This window comes from Mastomys coucha, unplaced genomic scaffold, assembly GCF_008632895.1.
Source record: "Mastomys coucha isolate ucsf_1 unplaced genomic scaffold, UCSF_Mcou_1 pScaffold6, whole genome shotgun sequence".
NCBI lineage: Eukaryota > Metazoa > Chordata > Mammalia > Rodentia > Muridae > Mastomys > Mastomys coucha.
In genome coordinates, this window is record NW_022196912.1 from 101,817,700 (window position 1) to 101,838,609 (window position 20,910).

The window sequence follows — 20,910 nt, forward strand, 5'->3', positions numbered from 1 at the left end:
TACTGGCCCATTACATTGGGAGTCTTCATGCTCTTCTATACCTATTATCCTTAGGTTTGGTCTTCTCATTGCATCCTGGATTTCCTTGATGTCTTGGGTTAGGAGCTTTTTGCTTTTTGCTTTTTGCTTTTTGCATTTTTCTTTGACTGTTGTGTGAACGTTTTCTATGGTATCTTCTGCCCCTGAGATTCTCTCTTCTATCTTTTGTATTCTGTTGGTGATGCTTGCATTTATGACTCCTGATTTCTTTCCTAGGTTTTGTATCTCTAGGATAGTCTCTCTTTCTGATTTCTTTATTGTTTCTATTTCCATTTTTAGACTCTCGATGGTTTTGTTCATTTCCTTCACCTGTTTGATTGTGTTTTCCTGGAGTTCTTTAAGGGACTTTTGTGTTTCCTCTTTAAGGGCTTCTAGCTGTTTACCTGTGTTCTCCTGTATTTCTTTGAGGGAGTTATTTATGTCTTTCTTAAAGTCCTGTATCATCATCATGAGAAGTGATTTTAGATCTGAATCTTGCTTTTCCGGTGTGATGGTGTGCCCTTAACATTCTATGGCAGAATAATTGGGTTCTGATGATGCCAAGTAACCTTGGTTTGTGTTGTTTATTTTCTTATGCTTGCCCCCCATCATCTGGTTATCTCTAGTGCTACCTGCCCTTGCTAAATTTGACTGGAGCCTGTCCTTCCTGTAATCCTGGTTGTGTCAGAACTCCTCAGAGTCAAGCTGTCTCTGGGATCCTGTGATTCTGGGATCCTGTGATCCTGGGCTTGTTAGAGAGCCTGGGAGTGGAGCTTCCTCTGGGTATTGTGAGACTGGCTGTGGAGTTTGCGCCCAAGGTCTGCTCAGGGCACCGGCTGGCCCAGACAGGAGGATGCTTATTTTTAATACAATTCCTATCACATGTCTGGTATTCCTTTCATGTTTGATTGTGACAGAACACATGGACCGCTCTCATTCTCTGAATGGTACTTCAAGTTGTAGAGAGATAGCAAGTCTTCTTAGCATCCCGATACTGAAGGGGCAGTGATAGGTCTTGTCCAGTTTTCAACCTCTCCGTTGTTTCAAAGAACTTTCTTGCATGCACATCTTTCGGGCATACGTTGGTCTATCTAGATGGACACCCTTGGGGGTACTGAGTGCATGTATCCACCTTTGCGAAGCTCAGTTTCTGTGTTTCTCCTTAGGAAGCCTATAACAGGTTACAATTCTGCCATGAACTATCACCCCTCTTCTACTACAGAAGAGGACTAACCAAATATTTGTGAACCGCATAGTCAAATGTGTAGGCGTTAAAGGCACAGTGCATGGGTCCGAGTCTCGTGCCTCTCTACCCTTTTGTTCAGTTGACCCAATTCTTATGCATAAACCATGAACAACTACATACTTCAGAGTAGACAGTGGCTCTGAGGACTAAGTGAATTGCAATCTAAAGTGCCTACAACACCAGCGGGATATTGAGATGCGCTCAACACTGGTAGTTCACACTGATGTTGAGATGGGGCATCCTTTCAGATGTCCATTGCTTCCTGTGTTTCCCAGTTGTTAGATGAGACGTCTATATGATTGTTAGGCATTCGGGGGGGGGGGATTGTTTATTTTTTAAACTTTTGTGTGTGGTCATTGTGCCTGCATGTATATGTACTTGTGTGCTTAGTGCCTGTGGAAGTCAGAAGAGGGCACTGGATCCCCTGGAACTAGAGTCACAGATGGCTGTTAGCTGCCATGCCTGGAAATGAACCTGGCTCTTATGGAAGAACAGCCAGCGCTCCTAAGCACTGAACCATTCCTCCATTCTAAATGCTAGGCATTCTTAATACACTAAAGATATTCATATTGGATGTCAGATAGGAGGAAGGAGATGGACAACAGTCTCCTCCTACTCCTTGTGTCTACCTACTCGCTTTAAGTACACATGCGTGTGTGTGTGTGTGTGTGTGTGTGTGTGTGTGTGTGTCCATCAAAGGGAAAGGGCCTGGCAGAAATGGCAGGACAAGCAGGACAAGGGAGTACTGTCTGGAATACACTGCTAATGAAGCACCTCATTACAGGAAATAGCTTCAAGGAAGAATGTGCTGCACTTTTATGCCAAGCCCTGTCGGTAAGGAGCATGTGGAGACGTCCCTTCTGAACTCTGGGTGACCTGGGGATGCTCTGGGCAAAGCCACTTGCGTGGTTTGGGGAACTAATATATGTTTGGTCTCTGCAAAGGCTTCAGCAAGTCGTAGAGCTTTCTGGGTAGCAATAGTTCTCCCAGAAACCGTTAACAGTTAAATTAAACCATATAGGAAAGCATTTGCTAAGAACCCCAGCCCACTGAGTTTCAGGTGGAAGCCCTCTGTCATCCGGTTCCCAAGGTTAACTGAAAGACTTGAGGCCAATAACCTCTTGCTTGGACATGATGGCCCATGTTTGTTATCCCAGAACTAAGGAGGCTGAAGCAGAGGATGGAGAGTTCAAAGCCAGCCTGTACTACATAGTGATATCCCATCTTGAGTTAAATAAATAAGCAGATGAAATTAACCTTTCTTTCTACAATTTGTCCCTCCAGTCCAATTACCGAATTAGGTCACTGAACCTCAGCCACAACGAATTCTCTGATGTTGCAGGGGAGCACCTGGGACAAATGCTGGGTATGTCCCCATGGAGGGAAGTAGACTAGTCAGGGAGAGCTGGGATGAGGACCACCCAGAGCTGGATTGCCCTTTTAATTAATGTTTTTACTAATATTTTATATGTATGGGTGTTTTGCCTTGTGTATGTCTGTGTGAAGATGTTGATCCGCTGGAACTGGCATTACAGACAGCTGCCATAGTCCTTCCCTTTATTTTTAACTTAGCCATGAATGTTTCCTTTGTGGGGTTTGTTTTGTTGTTGTTGTTTTTCTTTTGATTTGGTTTTAGTTGTTGATGCTGATGTTGTGGTTTTGTTTTTCCATTTGTTTTGGTTTGTGTTTGTTTGTTTTGTGGTTTTGGTGGTTTTTTGAAACTCTGTCTCACTGTTTTTGTATTCCAGGCTGACCTTGCACTTAAGGTCCTCCTGCCTTCCAAGTGTTTGGGTCATAGGTATATGTGTCCTGAATGTTCCAATCATAAAAGAGGTACAAATCATGCTCAGAATAATAAAACAAAGCAACCATCTGGATGTGAGAAGCAAAACTCACCAGGGATTAGCAGATCATAGAGAGAACAAGAGGGCTGGAGAGATGGCTCGGCAGCCGAGTGCTTGCTGCTCTGGTAGAGGACCAGACTGCTGTTCCTAGCGCCAGAATCAGGCGACTTCTGTAACTCCAAGTCCTGAGGAGCAACACCCTCTTCTAGCCTCCTCGGTCAGCCACACACACAGTACACATTCACACAGATACACGCACACACACACACACACAGGCCACACATGCACATACACACAGACCACACATACACACACACACATACACATAGACTACACATGCACACACACAGACCACACATGTACACACACACACACACCCCACATGCATACACACACAGACCACACACACACACACACACAGACCACACATGCACATACATACAGACCACACACATACACACACACACACACAGACCACACATGCACACACACATAGACCACACACATACACACACGTACACGCACACACACACGCACACACACACACGGCATACACACACACACACAGACCACACATGCACACACACAGACCACACACATACACATACACGTACACGCACACGCACACACACACACAAACACACACACACATACACACAGACCACACATGCACACACACAAAGACCACACACATACACACACACACGTACACGCACACACACAGACACACACACGCACAAACATACACATGGATAAGAAAATAAATGTTAGGACTGGAGAGATGACTCAGCAGTTAAGAGCACTTGTTGCTCTTGCAGAGAGTTGAATTCTCAGCACCCACAAGGTGATCCACAACTGTAACTCCAGTTCTGAGACATCTGATAACGTTCTTCTGACCTCCACAGCCACCAAGCATGCATGAAGTACTCATACATACATGCAGACAAAACATTCACAAGTAAAACAAAAATGAAAATGTTAATAAAAATTTTAGTTGTATTCATAAAAAAATAAATTAAAAAAAATGTGGCCAGCTGCCATTGGGTAGACTGGGGTTACTACATGTCACACTGGTAACATAAACTACATCTAAACAATTCACATGTTTTATAGAAATATATTTAAAATATACATGTGATAAAAGATGATTTTTTTGGTAATTTTTTTTATTTTATTTTGCTTGTTTGAGAGACAGTGTCTCTCTATGTAGCCCTGGCTGTCCTGGAACTTGCTCTGTAGACCAGGCAGGCCTCAAATTCACAGAGGCCGACAGGTCTCTGCCTCTGCCTCTGCCTCCCAAGTGCTGGGAGCTGAGGGGCCACCATACCCAGCTCTATCATTTTAATTTGGAGTATTGTCATTTGCCAGTTGAGACAAGATTTTTCCTCAAACTCTTGATTTTCCTCCCTCCACCTCTCAAGTTCAGGAATTAAAGGGATGCACCACCACAACTAGCAACCAAGGACAACTTCAAAAGACAAGCAAGGATCAGGGGAGTGAAGAGATCCAAGAGGAGACTTGAGGGGCTAAGGTTTGATCTACCCAGTGAGTTCTAAGCCAGCTTAGAGGTTACAGACTCTGTCCAAAAAAAAAAAAGTCCTGACTTTTGTAGATCTCTAGGCATGGTGGTGTGGGCCTATAGTCCTACCTGTTTGGGAGACTAAGACCAGAAAACCATGAGTCCGGGCTGGAGAGCAGGCTCAGTGGTTAAGAACCCTTGCTTTTGGGCTGGAGAGATGGCTCGGTGGTTAAGAGCACTGACTGCTCTTCCAGAGGTCCTGAGTTAAATTCCCAGCAACCACATGGTGGCTCGCAACCATCTATAATGGGATCTGATGCCCTCTTCTGGTGTGTCTGACGACAGTGACACAGTATACTTATATACATGGAATAAATAAATAAATCTTTGGGGGGGGGAAACACTTGCTTTTGCTGAGGACCTAAGTTCAAATCCCTGAACCCACATGGTGGCTTACAACCATTCCATGTGTGAACTGAGCATGGTGCTGCACATCTGTAATCCCAGCACTTGGGAGGCAGAGGCAAGAAGTTTGCCGCAATTACATAGACAGCTATAACAAATAAGTTTCAAAAGTGTGTTTGCTGTACAAACCTCCAACTCCTATCCATCTTTAGAAAACTGTTTCCATAAGTCTCTCTGTGTCTCTTTGTCTCTCTGTGTCTCTGTCTCTCTCTTTCTCTCTCTCTCTCTCTGTCTCTCTCTCTTTGTGTGTGTCTCTCTCTCTCTCTCTCTCTCTCTCTCTCTCTCTCTCTCTCTCTCTCATTCTCTGAAACAAAGTCAAAGTCTTATATAATCCAAGCTGGCCTAGAAGTTGCCACATATCTGAGGATGGACTTGGATTTCTGATTCTCTTGACTCTACCTTCTAAGAGCTAAGACTACAGCCATTCACCATCACGCACGTTTATGTGGTGCTGAGGGTCAAACCCAAGACCTCATGCGTGCTAGGCAAGCACTCTACCAACTGAATCACAGCCCTCAGGGTCCCAGGTGGACACTTAAGATACTTCACTGCATTTGTGACATCATGGTGAACATCTGTAAGAACGGAGTCCTGAGGGGAAACCGGGAAAGGAGATATCATTTGAAATGTAAATAAAGAAAATATCTAATTTAAAGAGAGAGAGAGAGAGGGAGGAAGGAAGGAAGGAAGGAAGGAAGGAAGGAAGGAAGGAAGGAAGGAAAAAAGGAGTCCTGCCACACCCTGTGTTGCTCTCATAGGTAGTGTCTCAGAGTATACACCTCTTCATGGGAGAACATCTGTGCTCACTTAATATTTACCAGGTAGATCACGCCACCTGCCCTCTGCACTGTGTCATCTTTCCCAGGATTAGAGGTCATTGTTCAATCATGTACCTAAGTAATTAACTGAAACTTATCACCTGGCTGCTCATGGTGGCATGTGACTTTAATCCTAGCACTTGGAAGGCATAGATGGACCTCTATGAGTTCCAGGCCAGCCAGGGCTACATAGTGAGACTGTCTTCAAATTTTTTTCCTAAGGTATCAGCTTAGGGGGCTTCTAGCTTGCATCACCATCTACAATGCTGTGGGTCTGAGGTTGGGTCTCAGGGAGGTAGGGGATGCCAAGCTGACTCACTGTTCCTCCCAGCCCTTAACGTAGGGCTCCAGTCTCTGAACTTGAGTTGGAATCACTTCAACGTTCGTGGTGCTGTGGCCCTGTGCAATGGTCTCCGGGTAAGTGAGAGACGCGCTAAGCTGCTTTCTTACAATCACCATGGATTTGAGTCTACAGGGCACTCAGCGAGGGTCTTTCCAGTTGTTGGGCTTCCTTTCATGATTCCTGGATGTGCACTGTTACTTTATAAATTCTCCCTACGGAGGCCTGGGCACCACCATGAGGGGCTCTTTTAGAGGATAGTTTAGCTAAAGGTCAGGGAGATGAGATTCCAAAGAGAACTTGAGAATGAGCCCTGCCTGGAGAGGACATTAATGATCACATAGATCTGTCTCTGTGGGTTAGGGGAGGAGGAGGGTAGAGGTGAGAGTAAGGGTTAGGCTTGGCTGGGTGGGGTTAAGGTAAGAGTTGTGGAGGGTGATGATTAGGGCAGGATTAGGGTAGGGAAGGAGATAGGGTTAGCAATTAGATCAGTTAGGATGGAGGTGAGAGGAGGGACTGGGTTGGTACTCCAGGCATTTTCCTGGGTAAGTCTCACTCCGTCTTGATGCTACTGTTGTCCCCTCCCCTGGAGTCTAATGTGACTCTGAAGAAACTGGACGTGTCCATGAATGGCTTTGGGAATGAAGGTGCTCTGGCCCTGGGGGATGCCCTCAGACTCAACAGCTGCCTGATCTACGTAGATGTCAGTAGAAATGGCATCACCAACGAGGGGGCCTCCAGAATCAGCAAGGGCCTAGAAAACAATGAGTGCCTCCAGGTGCTGAAGGTGAGCTCACGGAGCTGGCACTATCCTCTGTAAGTCTGTGCTAACATGTCATGTGTATCTGCCTATGTGTCCATGAGTGTGTGCCCATGAACGGGTACATGTACAGATATTTGTATGTGTGCGATCCATCTGCCCAACTGTGTTGTAGGGAAGGAGGGTAATAGGACTGGACAGGAGACTGCTGGGGAGAATCGTCAGCCCTCCAGTACTTCTGTGTACATATGTGTGCACATGTTTATGCTGTGTTGCCTCAGCTCTCTGGTGACATGAGTGCTTCTAAACACGTCTTCCCTCACACCACCTAAGTCTCTCTTGGGATTGTCTTCAATCTAAGGCCATATTATGCTTTGAAGATACTAATCCTAGATTCCAGTGGTTTCTGGCACTACAGCCTAGTCCTCTGCAACCCCGGCTCAGCCCTGTTCTCCATTGCTCTTCCTGGCCTCCTCTCCACTGCTCTCCCTGGCCTCCAACCCTCCTCCCCTTCTTAGCACCTGCTTTCGTGCCTGCTGTGCCTGCTGTGCTGAAGAGCATGGTGACAACCTGCAACCTTCTGAATGAGGGGACCCCTACCAGCTCTCTACTCTCTGCTCCCTGCAGAACCCACTGTGATTCCTAACTATGCTCTCATTTGAATGTGAAGTCTCCCTGAGGACAAGGATGGTCGCAGATCATTGGCCATGATCATTATTACCCCCTCGTGCCCAGCACGGTGCTGGACACACAGAAAATCTATAGTAAGTAGGTGGATGGATGGATTGATATGTTGTTATAAATTAGGTCATTTCGTGGAGATTGTTTACGACACCCGCTGTTGGATAGTTTGAAAACAGATGCAAGAGGACTTCTGTCCCTGGGTCCTCTCTCTGGGCTCTTTCAAAGCATGCCTTATATGAGATGCTGTGCTAATTCATCAGTCATCGCCCAATGTGGCCAGTTTTCTCTGCAAGCTCCACTTTCCAAATGGGAGAACAGAGGCTAAGTGGCTCACTCAGACCACATAACTGTGAAGAGAGTGGCCTGCGTGTATCTGGCTTTCTAAGGCTATTCTAACACCAACCCCCAAGAGGGCAATGGAGGCATAACACGGGTTGGGATCCGTACTGATGGAGAAACAGACAAGAGAAAACTGAAGATGAGTCCTGCTGCTGAGGTGCTGGTAAGGGGACAAGAGGACACCGGATCCTGGCAGAGGGGGTGTGGACATGGCCAACAGAACGGGACTGGCCATCTAGGGCCCATGAAAAGAAAAGGTTCCCACTGGAGTGGAATGGGACCACTCAGCCCAGGGAGGTGGCCCAGGCTGTGAGTAACTCAGCCACCAGGTCCTGTGGAACCTAGAAGGGTTGTATAAACCTGAACCTTTTTAAAAGTTCTTTTGACTAGGAAATCAGGCTGGTAAGATGACTCAGTGGATAATGGCACTTGCTACCAGTCCTAATGATCTGAGTTTAATCCCCAAAACCACAAGTTGGAAGGAAAAAAATCTGACTCCTCCAAGTTGTCCTCTGACCTCCACATGCACAGAATGGCATATATGTACACAAGTACACACACACACACACATACACATACACAGACATATACATGTACACAAACACACTCAAATATACACACAAACACAAATACACACTCAAATATACACACAAACACAAATACACACATATATACAAACACTCATAAACATGCAAACACACATACATACACAAACACATATCCATACAGACACAAACACACATACATACACGCACAGAGACACATACATACACATACATACACACACATACATGCATACATACATACACATATACATACATATATACATACATATATACATACATACATACATACATAAAATAAACACACATACAAAAACCATCTTTTAATGTTTTAAATGAAAGAAAAAAACTTAGAAGTTTCCCACAGGAAATATCTACTGTTCTCCATACCCATTCCCTTCAATCCTCAGTCTTGGGAAATTAAGAAATTTCCCTGGGAAATGAGTCCCACAAAGGCCGTATGCCAAGCACTCAAGCATGGAATTTTTCCCATCAGCGAACATCAGAGCCCAGGAGACTAGCCCACAGTAAACGCTCACTAAGACCTATGGCTTCCCTCCTAATACAAGTACCTGAAGTGGCCTTCAGTATCAACAGCTACCGCTCATATGTTGCTGCTGTGCACTGGGCACCTCCTTGAGTGCCTGGAATGAATTAGTAGGTTGGGCCCTTGGAACAATTCCTCCATGGTGATAGGTATAAAGAAGCCAGTGAGTCAGACCCAAGGTCAGCTAACTGCACACTTCCTCTTCCTAACTTCCATGCATGCTGCAGTGACTCACCCCTGCAAAAATAATTAAGCCCACAAGGTCTGCCATGTTATGACCTCTCCTGACTCTGGGGCCTCCTCTCTGAATCTGCTTACAGAACGTATGCTATTGCCCGCCCCCCCCCCATGCTGTTCCCATCCTTTTCTGCTTCTTTCTTCTTTGGTGAATCTTTTCCCAACGCTGCTCCTGCTCTCCCTGTAGATATGATTAACCCTCCCCTGCATCCCAGCATGGCTTCCCTCAAGGGTCCCCTACTTGTGCTGGACCTTCCTTTCTTGGCCTACAGTATGTCCCTCTGTCACTACTGCCATCATATATTTGATGCCATTTGCTTGTTTAATCTGTCTCCTCTAACCAGAGTGACATTATCTGAGGACAGACCCTCGTCATGTCTGCCTGGGTTTAGCTCACTGGCCAATACGCAGCAGGCCTCAATATTTGTTGGAGGATGAATGGTTGGGTGGGTGGTGGGTAAGATGGATTGATGAGTAGGTTGGTGGATGGATGAGTAGTAAAGTAAGATGGATAGATGGACACATGGATGGATGCATGCATGCATGAATGGATGCATGGGTAGATGGATGCATTGATGGTGGATGGATGGATGGATGGATGGATGATGGATGTATGGACAGATGGATGGTTGAATGGATGCATGGATAGATGGATGCATGGGTGGATGGTTGAATTGATGAGTAGATAGGTAGATGAATGCATGGATGGATGGATGCATGAGTTGGTGGATGGATGGGTAGATGGATGGATGTATGGATGGATGCATAAATGGATGGATGATGAGTTGATGGATAGATATGTAGGTATATATTTTTCACAACCAATTTTAATAAGGGTTCAACCTTCCTTCTAGCCCACCACCCACCAAAGGTAGTGGAAAAGAAAAGGTATTAGGATATGGGGGAAGTAGATTTCTTTATAAATAGTTCTTTGGGGCGATTCATTGTTCTCAGTCCAGTCGACTAGCAAACTCCAAACATAAATCAGCAGCTGCAGTTCAATCCACTCAGCAGACACCACACATGAATCAGCAAGGGCAGTTCGATCCAGAAGAAACTGTAGGGCTCACCAATTGGCCTGAGTCTGGTCACGAGTTCTTTGGTGAATTTCTCTCTCTGAAGTCACCACAAGCGAAGCTCAGAACACAATATAAAACAAGCCGATATATCCATGCATGCCATCAGCAGAGGCTTGCAACTTCTCGGTCTCTATCAAATCACAACCTCTGTCTTCCTTGCAGACTCCCCCATCTATTCCTGTCTACCATTCTGACCATGTGTCCTTCCATCTTTCCAACCCATACTCAGCACAAGGCAAACCAATGCTGGAGTTCCCACCGTCTGTGGGGTCGAATTTATATTCTTTCTAAACATCACTCATCCTTTCACATGTTCGCTATAGCAAAACATCCTTTCACCTGCCTGCCAGCAAAACATCATTTTATCAAACAACTGACTTTCCAAAGAAACCAGAAATCTCCACTTCCTGGATGAATGGATGGATGATGAGAGGGAGACTGATGAGTTGCTGGGTGAGTGAATGGATAGAGAGTGAAAGAGATTGGGTAGATGGATGGAAGGTGAAGTAGACTGATGAGTAGATGAATGGGCAGATGATTGATGGAGAAAGGGATGGATTTAGAGATTACAGGAGGGTAGTAAATGAGTAGATAAATGAGTGCTGAGTATTGGTGGAAAAAATGGAAGGACATATGGTCAGAAAGACGGACAGGAATAGATGGAGAAGTCTGCAAGAAAGATAGAGGCTGTGATTTAATAGAAAATGGGAAGTCTCAAGCTAACACAGCCTCTCCTGCCCCCATCTCAGCCTCCTCCTACTACTGTACTCTTCTCCCACAGCTTTTCCTGAACCCCATAAGCTTGGAGGGGGCATATTCTCTTATCATGGCCATCAAGAGGAACCCCAAATCCAGGATGGAAGACATTGACATTTCTGTAAGTGATCAAACACCAGTTACTTTCACTCAGCACAAGCTAGTTATCATTCTGCTACATACAAGTGCCACCAGTGCCACCAGCTGTGTCCTTCCCAGACCCTCACACACAAGAGACAAGGGGCTGAGTGATAGAAGTAGCTCTCCAGTCAGAATAACCACATGTGAAATCATTTTCTCGATCCTGGGAACCCAGGATATGAGCACCCAGGGGTGTCAATGAGGAAAAAAACAAAAAGAGAGGTGAGTGACTCCAGAACAGAATTTGTATACTGCCAAGTCCAGTGATAAATGGACTTGAGTCTCAGAATGTTGTAGAATTCCAGGATTTTTTTTCCAGCTCTGTTGGCCTGAAACTGCCTGCCTCTGCCTCCCAGAATGTTGGGATTAAAGGCATGTGCCACATACCCAGCCAGAATCCCAGGATTTTTAGGACCCACTTCATGAATGCATTTTTGATTCATGACTTGTGGCCTGCTGTGCTCAGAGCTGCACCTATAAGTGGACCAACCAGCCTTCTGCCAGGGAGGTCCCAGATCATCACAAGGAGGGCAGCTGGTACTAACAGTATCCCATACTTTTGATCACTGGTGCTTTTGGTCCCAAAGTGACTTTATTATCCCAGCTCCTCAATTGCTACTCTAGGGGGTTGGTAGAGTACTGTGATCATTTCCAGGATGACTATACCAAAGTAACACAAACCACATGACATGTGGGCTGGCAGGTTCTTTCTCTGAACTTGAGGAATCTGCCCTTGAATTCTCTCCTAGTTTCTATGGTTGCTGGCCACCATTGACACCCCTTGGCTTGCAGACTTATTATCCCAAATCCTGCCTTTTTCTTCTCTTGGCATTTTCCTTGAGTGTATGTATAACTCTAAGTGAAAGCCCTTTTTCTTTTTTTTGTAAGGATTTTGTCATATTACGTCAGGGCCCACCCTAATGATGCCATTCACTCCAGTGATGTCATTCCATTCAATGATGTCATTTTGTCCAGATGACATCATTTCACCCTAATGGCTTGATTATCTCTAGTAAAGAGCCGATTTCCAGATGAGGTCATATCTACAGGGCTGACTTTGAACCCACTTAGCATATTTGCTCAGGCCTCTAATTCTAGCACTTTGGAGGCAGGGGCAGGTAGATCTCTGTGAGTTCAAGGCCAGCTTGGTCTACAGAGTGAGATCCAGGATAGACAAGAGAGACCCAGTCTCAAAAACAAAACAAAACAAGACAAAAAGGACTTCAAGCCCCCTTGGGTATGTTCTAATTGTTGCTGTTGCTTTGATATACTACCCTCACAAAGAGCAGTGAGGGAAAGGTTTGTTTCAGGTTATAGTTCTGTGTGTTCAGAGAAGTCACAGTGGCAGGACCTTGAAGCAGTTGGGTCATATCACATGCACAGTCAAGAGCAGAGAGAAATGACCACAGGCATGCTTGGCTAGCCCTCTCTCCTCTTACATAGCCCAGAAGCCCAAACCAGGGATGTTCTGGGTCTTCCCAGAGCAATTAAGGCAAGATAGTCCTAGACAGCCATGTCTACCAGCCAACCTGATCTAGTCAACCCCCCCTTCAGACCCTCTTCCCCAGTGAGTCTCAGGATGTGGCAGGTTGACATTTAAAACTTACCTTCATGAGGACAGGAGCACAAACTCAGTCCGTTCCACATACTTTCCCACTTTAACTACAAGGAAATCAGAAGCATAGCTATTAGGTCATTTGCCCAGGACCCATTAGCAAACTAGAAACACCTAGGTGTAAGCCAGGGCCCTGCCTCTCCCTCTAGTCCTGTGAAGGTAGTGATGCGAGAATCCCTTTCTTTCCCTGAGGTTTCTCAATGATCTTTTGTGAAATTACCCTGATGCTTGCAGTGATCTGAGTCATGGTACTTTGAATATCCGAAGCTAAATGCCTCTCCTCTGGAAGGTGCTACTGCTCTTCTCTCCACTGCTCCCTCACCCAATTCTCCCTGCTCCTCCTACTCTCCCAGTCTTTCTCCTCAGAAGCCCCATCTCTCCACACTCATACTATAGCTATGACTGCCCCAGGATACAAAGCCCCTCGCCCCCCACCCACACTGCCCCAGTGTCTCGGCCACATTCAGATTTCATAGCCATTTGCCCACCTGACCAGAGGAAGGAGGAAAACATGGACCCAGGTTTGATACACTTGAAAGAAGTGTAGAAATGCACTTCTTAGAGCTTAGATGGCACTTTAGATGGCACAGGAGTCTATAAGCCATGGCCTAACTGTCACTAAACAAGCCTGCCGCAGCCAGTGGACAGTTAGCCCATTAGTTTTCTCATGCTGTGATGAAATGATTGAAGCCAGTATGCTATAAAGAAAGGATTCCTATTTAGTTCACATTGCTGGAGGCTGAATGACCCAGTAGCACTGCACCAGCAGCAGTGAGGACCCTCTTGATCACCTTACCCTATGGCAGATGACATCATAATGGTTGTGCATACAGGAAAGAAAGGATGCTGCATGGAGAGACAGGAAGCCAGAGACTCAGTGTTATGTGCTGACAACTCTTCCTTTTTTATTTTATATTTAGTTTAGTGTTTGTTTGTTGTTTTGAGACAGGGTTTCTTTGTGTAGAACTGGTTGTCTTCGAATTTGTTCTGTAGACCAGACTAGCCTCAAACTCAGAGATCTGCCCGCCTATCTCCCAAGTGTTGGGATTAAAGGTGTGTTCCACCACCACCTGGCCTGACAACCCTTGAACTAACAGGTCCTCTGAGTATGATGCCTGTTTCTGTGTGGGTGGTGGCCCCCATGCCACAATCTCCTTCCACTGGGCTCCACCCCTGAAAGGTCCCACTACTCCTCATACTGCCACCCTGGGCACCAAGGTCCTAAGCTCTTGTCAGCAATGGTGCTATAACTCTAAATGGTCCTGGAATCCCAGCTTTTTTGTAGATGTTCCTGGAATGAGAGTCTCTGGCAAAACCTTCAGCCCGTAAACATAAATTTAATCCTTTGAAAAGGCGAGAGGTACTCAGAACCACATTTGAAGAAACCGAGAGTCGTCTAGAAGATAGAAAGCAGGCTGGATTGCTCTTCCAAAGCACACACTTCTCCATGTCCTAAAAGTCAGCTCTGACTTCTTCCAAAAGAGTAGTTTCTTGTTCACTGTAAGCCGTAGCAGGATGGTCGGCATTAAGGATCCTGGGTACCAGCTCTGAGTAACATCATCCATCAAATGTGGGCACTCACAGTCACCACCTCAGAGAAAGATGAGTTGACTGCATGTGACAAGCCAGCAGAACACAACAAAAATATATAATAAAAACCTCCTAGGAGACCTGAGCATACTGAAACATGCCTATAATCCTAGTGCTCAGGGATAAAGCAGAAGGATCACCATGAGTTCATACTCCCATGCTCCATAGTGAATCAAGGCCAGTCCAGGCTATAGAGTAAGGCCTTACCTTTAGATAGATAGATATATGGATGGATGGATGGATGGATAGATAGATAGATAGATAGATAGATAGATAGATAGATAGATAGGCCAGGCGATGGTGGTGCACACCTTTAATCCCAGCACTTGGGAGACAGAGGCAGGCAGATTTCTGAGTTCGAGGCCAGCCTGGTCTACAGAGTGAGATCCAGGACAGCAAGGGTTACACAGAGAAACCCTGTCTTGAAAAACCAAAAAATAAAAATAAAAAAATAAATATTACATATATATAATATTTTTTAAACCTGAGAAACTTATAAGTCACAAGATACATAACACCAGATTGGTGCTGAGGATATATCTAAGTTTGATAGACTGCTTGTCTAGCACCCACAAAGCCTTGGATTGGATTCTATGCTTAGCACCCCATAAAACTGGCTGTAATGACACATGCCTATAATTTCAGCACTTAGGAGGTGGAGACAGGAGGATTATCATGAATCCAAGGCTACATTAGATGACTTTTATGAATCAGTCACAAGGTAGAAAACACTAGCCATGCCAGTTCAGAAGCAGAACAAACCAGAAAGGACCAAAGTGTCTGAACTTGGGTTGGCAGGGAGGGGGTGGTACTCTGGTCATCAGGCAACCAGTTCCATGACAGCACCCCCACCGTGGCCCTTCTCTCCCTACTGCAGAACGTTCTCGTATCAGAGCAGTTCGTCAAAGTCTTGGATGGGGTCTGTGCCATTCACCCCCAGCTGGATGTGGTGTACAAGGGATTGCAGGGTCTCTCCAGCAAGAAAAACATCTCCCTGGGGACCAACCCCATGAGGCTGATCCAGGTGAGCCCTGTATCCCCCTTAGAGCCTCAGAGAGCCCTGGAGGAAGCTGCCACATGGACCCAACTCATCCATCCTTCACTGGCTCTCTGAGTGTCTATGTGAGGCTTGCTTGCTTGCTTGCTTGCTTGCTTGCTTGCTTGCTTGCTTGCTTGATTTTTGTTGTTTTTGTTTTGTTTGTTTTGTTTTGTTTTTGAGATAGGGTTTCTCTGTGTAGCTTTGGCTGTTCTGGAACTTTTTCTGTAGACCAGGTTGGCCTCGGACTCAAAGAGATCCACCTGCCTCTGCCTCTGCCTCCCAGTGCTGGAATTAAAGGCGTATACCACCACCACCTGGCTCCATGTAATCCTTTCTAATAAGGTTCCTTGAAATGGAGACCTGAAATTTTTCCCTGACATATTGGGTCCCTGAATACTGCTTCTCACCCCAATATAGGCAAGTGCTAAGATCTGGTGGAAGTAGGGGTTGGAGACACAGGATGGAGCCCACTACTTGAGATCTGCCTTTTACTAATGTGCCAACAAAGGCAGTTACAAAGGCCTTCTGTGCCTCAGTATTTTCACCTGTAAAGTGGGAACAGAGTAGAAGTGTGTCTAAGAAAGACCTAATTACTTAATAGGTGTGAGGTGTTCAAACTAACATCTGGATCTAATAAATTTCTAGTGCTTGCAGCTTCTTTGTGAGGCTGGATGCCATGTCAGTCCACGCTTAACAGGGTCCTTTCTTTCTCAAAACACACCTGGCTTGACTCCTTTCTTAGTCTGTCTCCAGAAAAATCACAACAAATAGGTACAATCATGAAATTTTAGGAATCTAGTGAATTTTGAAACCAAAAATAGCATTGCAGCCTTGGTAAAGTTTCTCAGGTGTGGCTGTGCCTCCTCCACTGGCTGCCATCTGGGAGTGCCGTGCAGGTGCAGTTCCTGTAGGTATGCCCCACTCAGTCTGCCTCTGGCCTCTGGTTGGTCTGCTCTATGCCTCAGTTTCCAAAACTGAATCTACAAAGGTCATACCTGAAAAGTACTGTGTGCAAGGCTCCAGAAGATGAAAGGTATGAGGTTTGTTTAGGGAGGAGATGACTCCACGGTAACCAGTGGAAACAGGAAGCTAGGTGCAGACAGAGTTCCCACCCCTTGCTTTAAAGATTTATTTATTTATTTATTACATATAGTAATTGTACTTATTACTTATAGCACACTGTAGCTGTCTTTAGACACCCCAGAAGAAGATATCAGATCTCGTTACAGATGATTGTAAGCCGCCATGTGGTTGCTGGGATTTGAACTCAGGACCTTCGGAAGAGCAGTCAGTGCTCTTAACTGCTGAGCCATCTCTCCAGCCTCAACCTTTTGCTTTAAAAGAATAGAGAACTAGTGGCATGAGCAGGCAGCAGCTGAAGACTCAGAGCCAGACTGGCAGACCTCGAGTGGTGGCTCAGCCCTCCGATCACGGTACTCAGGATACCTGTCTAGATTACTGAGTGGGCTCAAGGCCAGCCTGGGCAACTTAATGAGACCCTGTCTCAACATACTAAGTAAAAAGAGGGCCAGCTAGGTGCATAGCTCACTGGTGATGCGTTTGTTTAGCATGTGTGAAGTCCCAGGTTCAATCCCCAACACCACAAAGAGAAAAAAGGAGAGTGTAGAAAAAGAATCTCCAGGTAAAGAGCAAATAAGACATAGGTGTTAACTCTAGCTGGAAAGAGGCAGACGTGTGGCTGGAAAGATGGGACAGATTCAGTAATGACCAGAAGAAAATGTCACAGGAGAAATATCACAAAAGCAACAAAGGCCACAAGCTTCATCAGAATCCGAATTATAGTGACACCGCAGGATGAGCAAAAAGAAAAGGGGGATTTCCTGGCAGAGGTGGGACTAGAGTGAGCATGAACATTGAAGATGTCCTAGCAAGATGGTTTCTGCCATCAGAGCTGGGATGAGTGTAGGCAGCCTTCAGGGAAACAGGGGGCCGGGACCATAGGAGTCCTGCTGAGGAACCTTGGGACTCTAGACTCATAAAGAAGCCTGAAAGGCAAAGCTGGCCAGAAAGCCTGGGCCAGATGTGGTATGTGGTATCCTCAAATTTCAGACCCAGAACTGGGGGCAGGGAGGTGGAGGGAGCTGGGCGGGGGTGGGGGGCTTGATTCCCAGTCTGACACAGGGAGCCAAGAGAACCATGGAGCCATAGAAGTGATGAACATCGCCAGGCGGTGGTGGCACACGCCTTTAATCCCAGCACTTGGGAGGCAGAGGCAGGTGGATTTCTGAGTTCGAGGCCAGCCTGGTCTACAGAGTGAGTTCCAGGACAGCCAAGGCTACACAGAGAAACCCTGTCTCAAAAAATACCAAAAAAAAAAAAAAAAAAAAAAAAAAAAAAAAAAAAAAAAAAAAAAAAGAACTGATGAGCATCCACCAGGACTAATGGGTGGCCTTTCAGACACAAGAGGATATAAATAAAAATACTACTGTTTAGCAGATAACTCATATGGTATTAATTTTTCACCTCCTTACTGTGTTAATTATACTTTTCAAATAAAATGCTTTCATTTGAAAAAAAAAATACTACTGTTAAGGTTTCCGAGTGAAGCACTTCCCCTGTGGACACCTTTGGGGAACTGTGAGACCCCCTAGGAGAGCCTAGAGCCTGTCCAAGCAATCACACTGCAGAGCTGTGGTTCAGTCATGTGATCTCTCGGCTGAAAGAAGCCCCACCCCATCCACAGAGCACCAACAGCAGGAGTGTTAGCCAAGGCCATTTCAAAACTGAGTCACTGACTTAGATCTGGTCACCATCCATACTCCGGTGATACTGGGGCAGCCTAGCAGCTTTGGTTGGTGTTCTTCTGTGAAGTCAAAGAATGGATGGAATGAGTAGAGCCTCCGTTGGGCTGGGGTGAGGTTGCTGGGAACTAGACGGATACAGGGACCATCATCACTCTGCTGCCTGCCCTAGGTACTTGCTCTAAAAGTAGTGGCTAGAGCGGATGCCTCAAGCCGCAATTGCCTTCTCCCATTCTCCTGGCATTTCTGGACTCAGAAGTTTGGATCATCCTTTGGGGAACAAGCGGGGAGGTGTGATCGCTGAAATAAAAGCAACTGCTGCTGGGCGGTGGTAGCGCACGCCTTTGATCCCAGCACTTGGGAGGCAGAGGCAGGCGGATTTCTGAGTTCGAGGCCAGCCTGGTCTACAGAGTGAGTTCCAGGACAGCCAGGGCTACACAGAGAAACCCTGTCTCGAAAACCCAAACCCCTCCCCCCCCAAAAAAAACCAACTGCTTGCTCCTTGTGTCTCCCACTTCCCTCAGAACTATGCAGAACAAAAGAAGATCTCAGTAGTGGAGTTCTTCAGGAGGTTGAATCCTACGGGATTAATGACAATGCCTGTGGGGGACTTCCGGAAAGCCATGATCCAGGTGTGCCGATTCCCAGACTCTGGGTAATGTGAGGTGGAGGGTGGACAGGCAGGCATATGCTTGCACTAGTTCATAGTGCTCTCTAGGATTGGTTGAGGAGATTGCCCTCGTTCATCTTAACTCAGAGGGAAACGGAACACCCCCCTTAACTCAGCTCGGAGCTCTGTCATGTGACTCAATGCTGCTACTTACCCCAGATGCACACGTCCATCTCAGAGGCCTTTCCCTCATTGCATTTGATTCCTAGGAAGATAGAGACTGGAAGAAAAGACTCCCCCCCTCCCCTCCCAATAGCTCCTACATTCTGCCTTTAGCCCTACCAGCCTACCTAATCCTCCACATTCCCAATATAGTCAATAGAATGGAGGCACTGGAGGTCCCCTGAAATGTCCCCTGAAATCACTGTGACAGCACCCTGGGAAGGGCATTGGCCTGAGAGAATAACCTAGGGGCCTGAGCAGAGATGAATGCTTAGTTCCCATGCCCATAGGGCAAGAGGGCTAGCCAGGACTAGGTAGCTGGGAGCAAGAACGTCCTCCACCTGGTAAAGAGTACAGTTCCAGTCCACCTCAGCAGGCCACTCATCATCTGCTCCTTAGCCCTTGTCTCCTCCCCGAAGCTGAGGTCCTCTGGAGGCAGAGTGATGCCATAGAAAGTGTCTGCCTCCAGTACCTCCCTGTGGTAGGGGTAGCCCCCTCTGAGCCCTCAACTGCCACCAGTGGTCCCAAGAGGAGCGAGGCATTGTGTGGGTCACTGGGTGTGAAGGTGCAAAGGGCTCCAAAGCTCATTACATCTACCCTCTCAGCAAAGCGATATCCCCATCAACCGGTACCAGGTGAGGGAGCTGATAAAGAAGCTGGATGAGAAGAAGGGTATGGTAAACTTCGGGTAAGCATGGCCCTCAGCCCTTTCCCACACTTGTCAACGGGCCCTAGTGGGATGCGTGTCGGTCCTGGAGCACGCCATCCGTGTTCCGTGAAATGCAGGACACTACCTCCAGTCTATGAGATGCCTCATTCCGGACCCCACGGCCAGGCCCCAAAGCTCATTTCCCTCTTATCTTTAGTTCACTTGTTTAGGGAGACTTGATCAAGACACTGGGACCCACGCCTGAGGAACTCCAGTCCACATGACAAAGGGACAATGCTCAGGACCCCAAGGTGAGAACATTGGGGAGGTGTGGAGGGCCAGAGGGAGTCATCGCTTGACACTGCTTCCACTAGGGTCTGGTCAGATGGGTCAGACACACATGCCACATTTCCATTAGAGAGGTTCAGGGAAACTTGTGGGGTCACCACTCCCATGACACAGATTCTGGGGATCCAATTCAGGTTGTCTGGCTTCTGCCTAGGACAATTAGCTGCTGAGCCATCTCACTGGCCTTTTGGAGTGTGTGTGTGTGTGTGTGTGTGTGTGTGTGTGTGTGTGTGTGTGTCTGTGTGTGTCTGTGTGTATCTCTCTGTGTGTGTATCTCTGTGTGTGTCTGTGTATGTGTCTCTGTGTCTGTGTTTGTGTGTGTGCACATGCGTTTGTGCTCACCAATTGGCTAGACGAGCTGGCCAGTGAGCTTCCCACCCCAGCTCTAGCACAAGTGCACAACCATACTGGTTTGTCTGTGGGTATCATGGATCCAAACTCAGGTCCTCAGGCTTGCATGGCAGACACCTCAGACATCTCCCTAGCCCAGCACTCACGGTTTTTGCTTACCTTTCAAAGCAGTTTTTTAAAAGCCTGGAAGTCACAACAGCTGGTCAGGTCCGAAGAGAAGTGCCAATCAAAGAAGTTCTGGCAAGTTGTGTGGCTATGAGGAGACCAAACCAAAGGCCAGATGGAAAGATGCCATGACCAGAGCTAAGTGTGAGCAAATAAAACCTGGCTTGATTCTGGGCATCTCTGTGCTGCCCAGGTGGTTCTCT

At 46.5% G+C, this 20,910-nt stretch overlaps 1 protein-coding gene across 3 annotated transcripts in view; it reads left to right on the forward strand.

Annotated features, from left to right (window-relative positions):
- Positions 1-20,884, forward strand: part of Lrrc74a (leucine rich repeat containing 74A) — a 36,697-nt gene extending 15,813 nt beyond the window's left edge. Inside the window, exons 6-15 of one of the 3 annotated variants that reach the window (XM_031357104.1) lie at positions 2,049-2,098; positions 2,549-2,630; positions 6,242-6,327; positions 6,828-7,037; positions 11,241-11,336; positions 15,439-15,585; positions 18,887-18,994; positions 19,800-19,882; positions 20,061-20,154; positions 20,711-20,884. In XM_031357104.1, coding sequence (XP_031212964.1) covers positions 2,049-2,098; positions 2,549-2,630; positions 6,242-6,327; positions 6,828-7,037; positions 11,241-11,336; positions 15,439-15,585; positions 18,887-18,994; positions 19,800-19,882; positions 20,061-20,073 — 875 coding nt within the window. In that variant the 3' untranslated portion in view covers positions 20,074-20,154; positions 20,711-20,884. The remainder of the gene's footprint in view (positions 1-2,048; positions 2,099-2,548; positions 2,631-6,241; positions 6,328-6,827; positions 7,038-11,240; positions 11,337-15,438; positions 15,586-18,886; positions 18,995-19,799; positions 19,883-20,060; positions 20,155-20,710) is intronic. The other 2 variants (XM_031357103.1, XM_031357105.1) reach the window with 2 other exon arrangements.
- Positions 20,885-20,910: the final 26 nt, after the last annotated feature.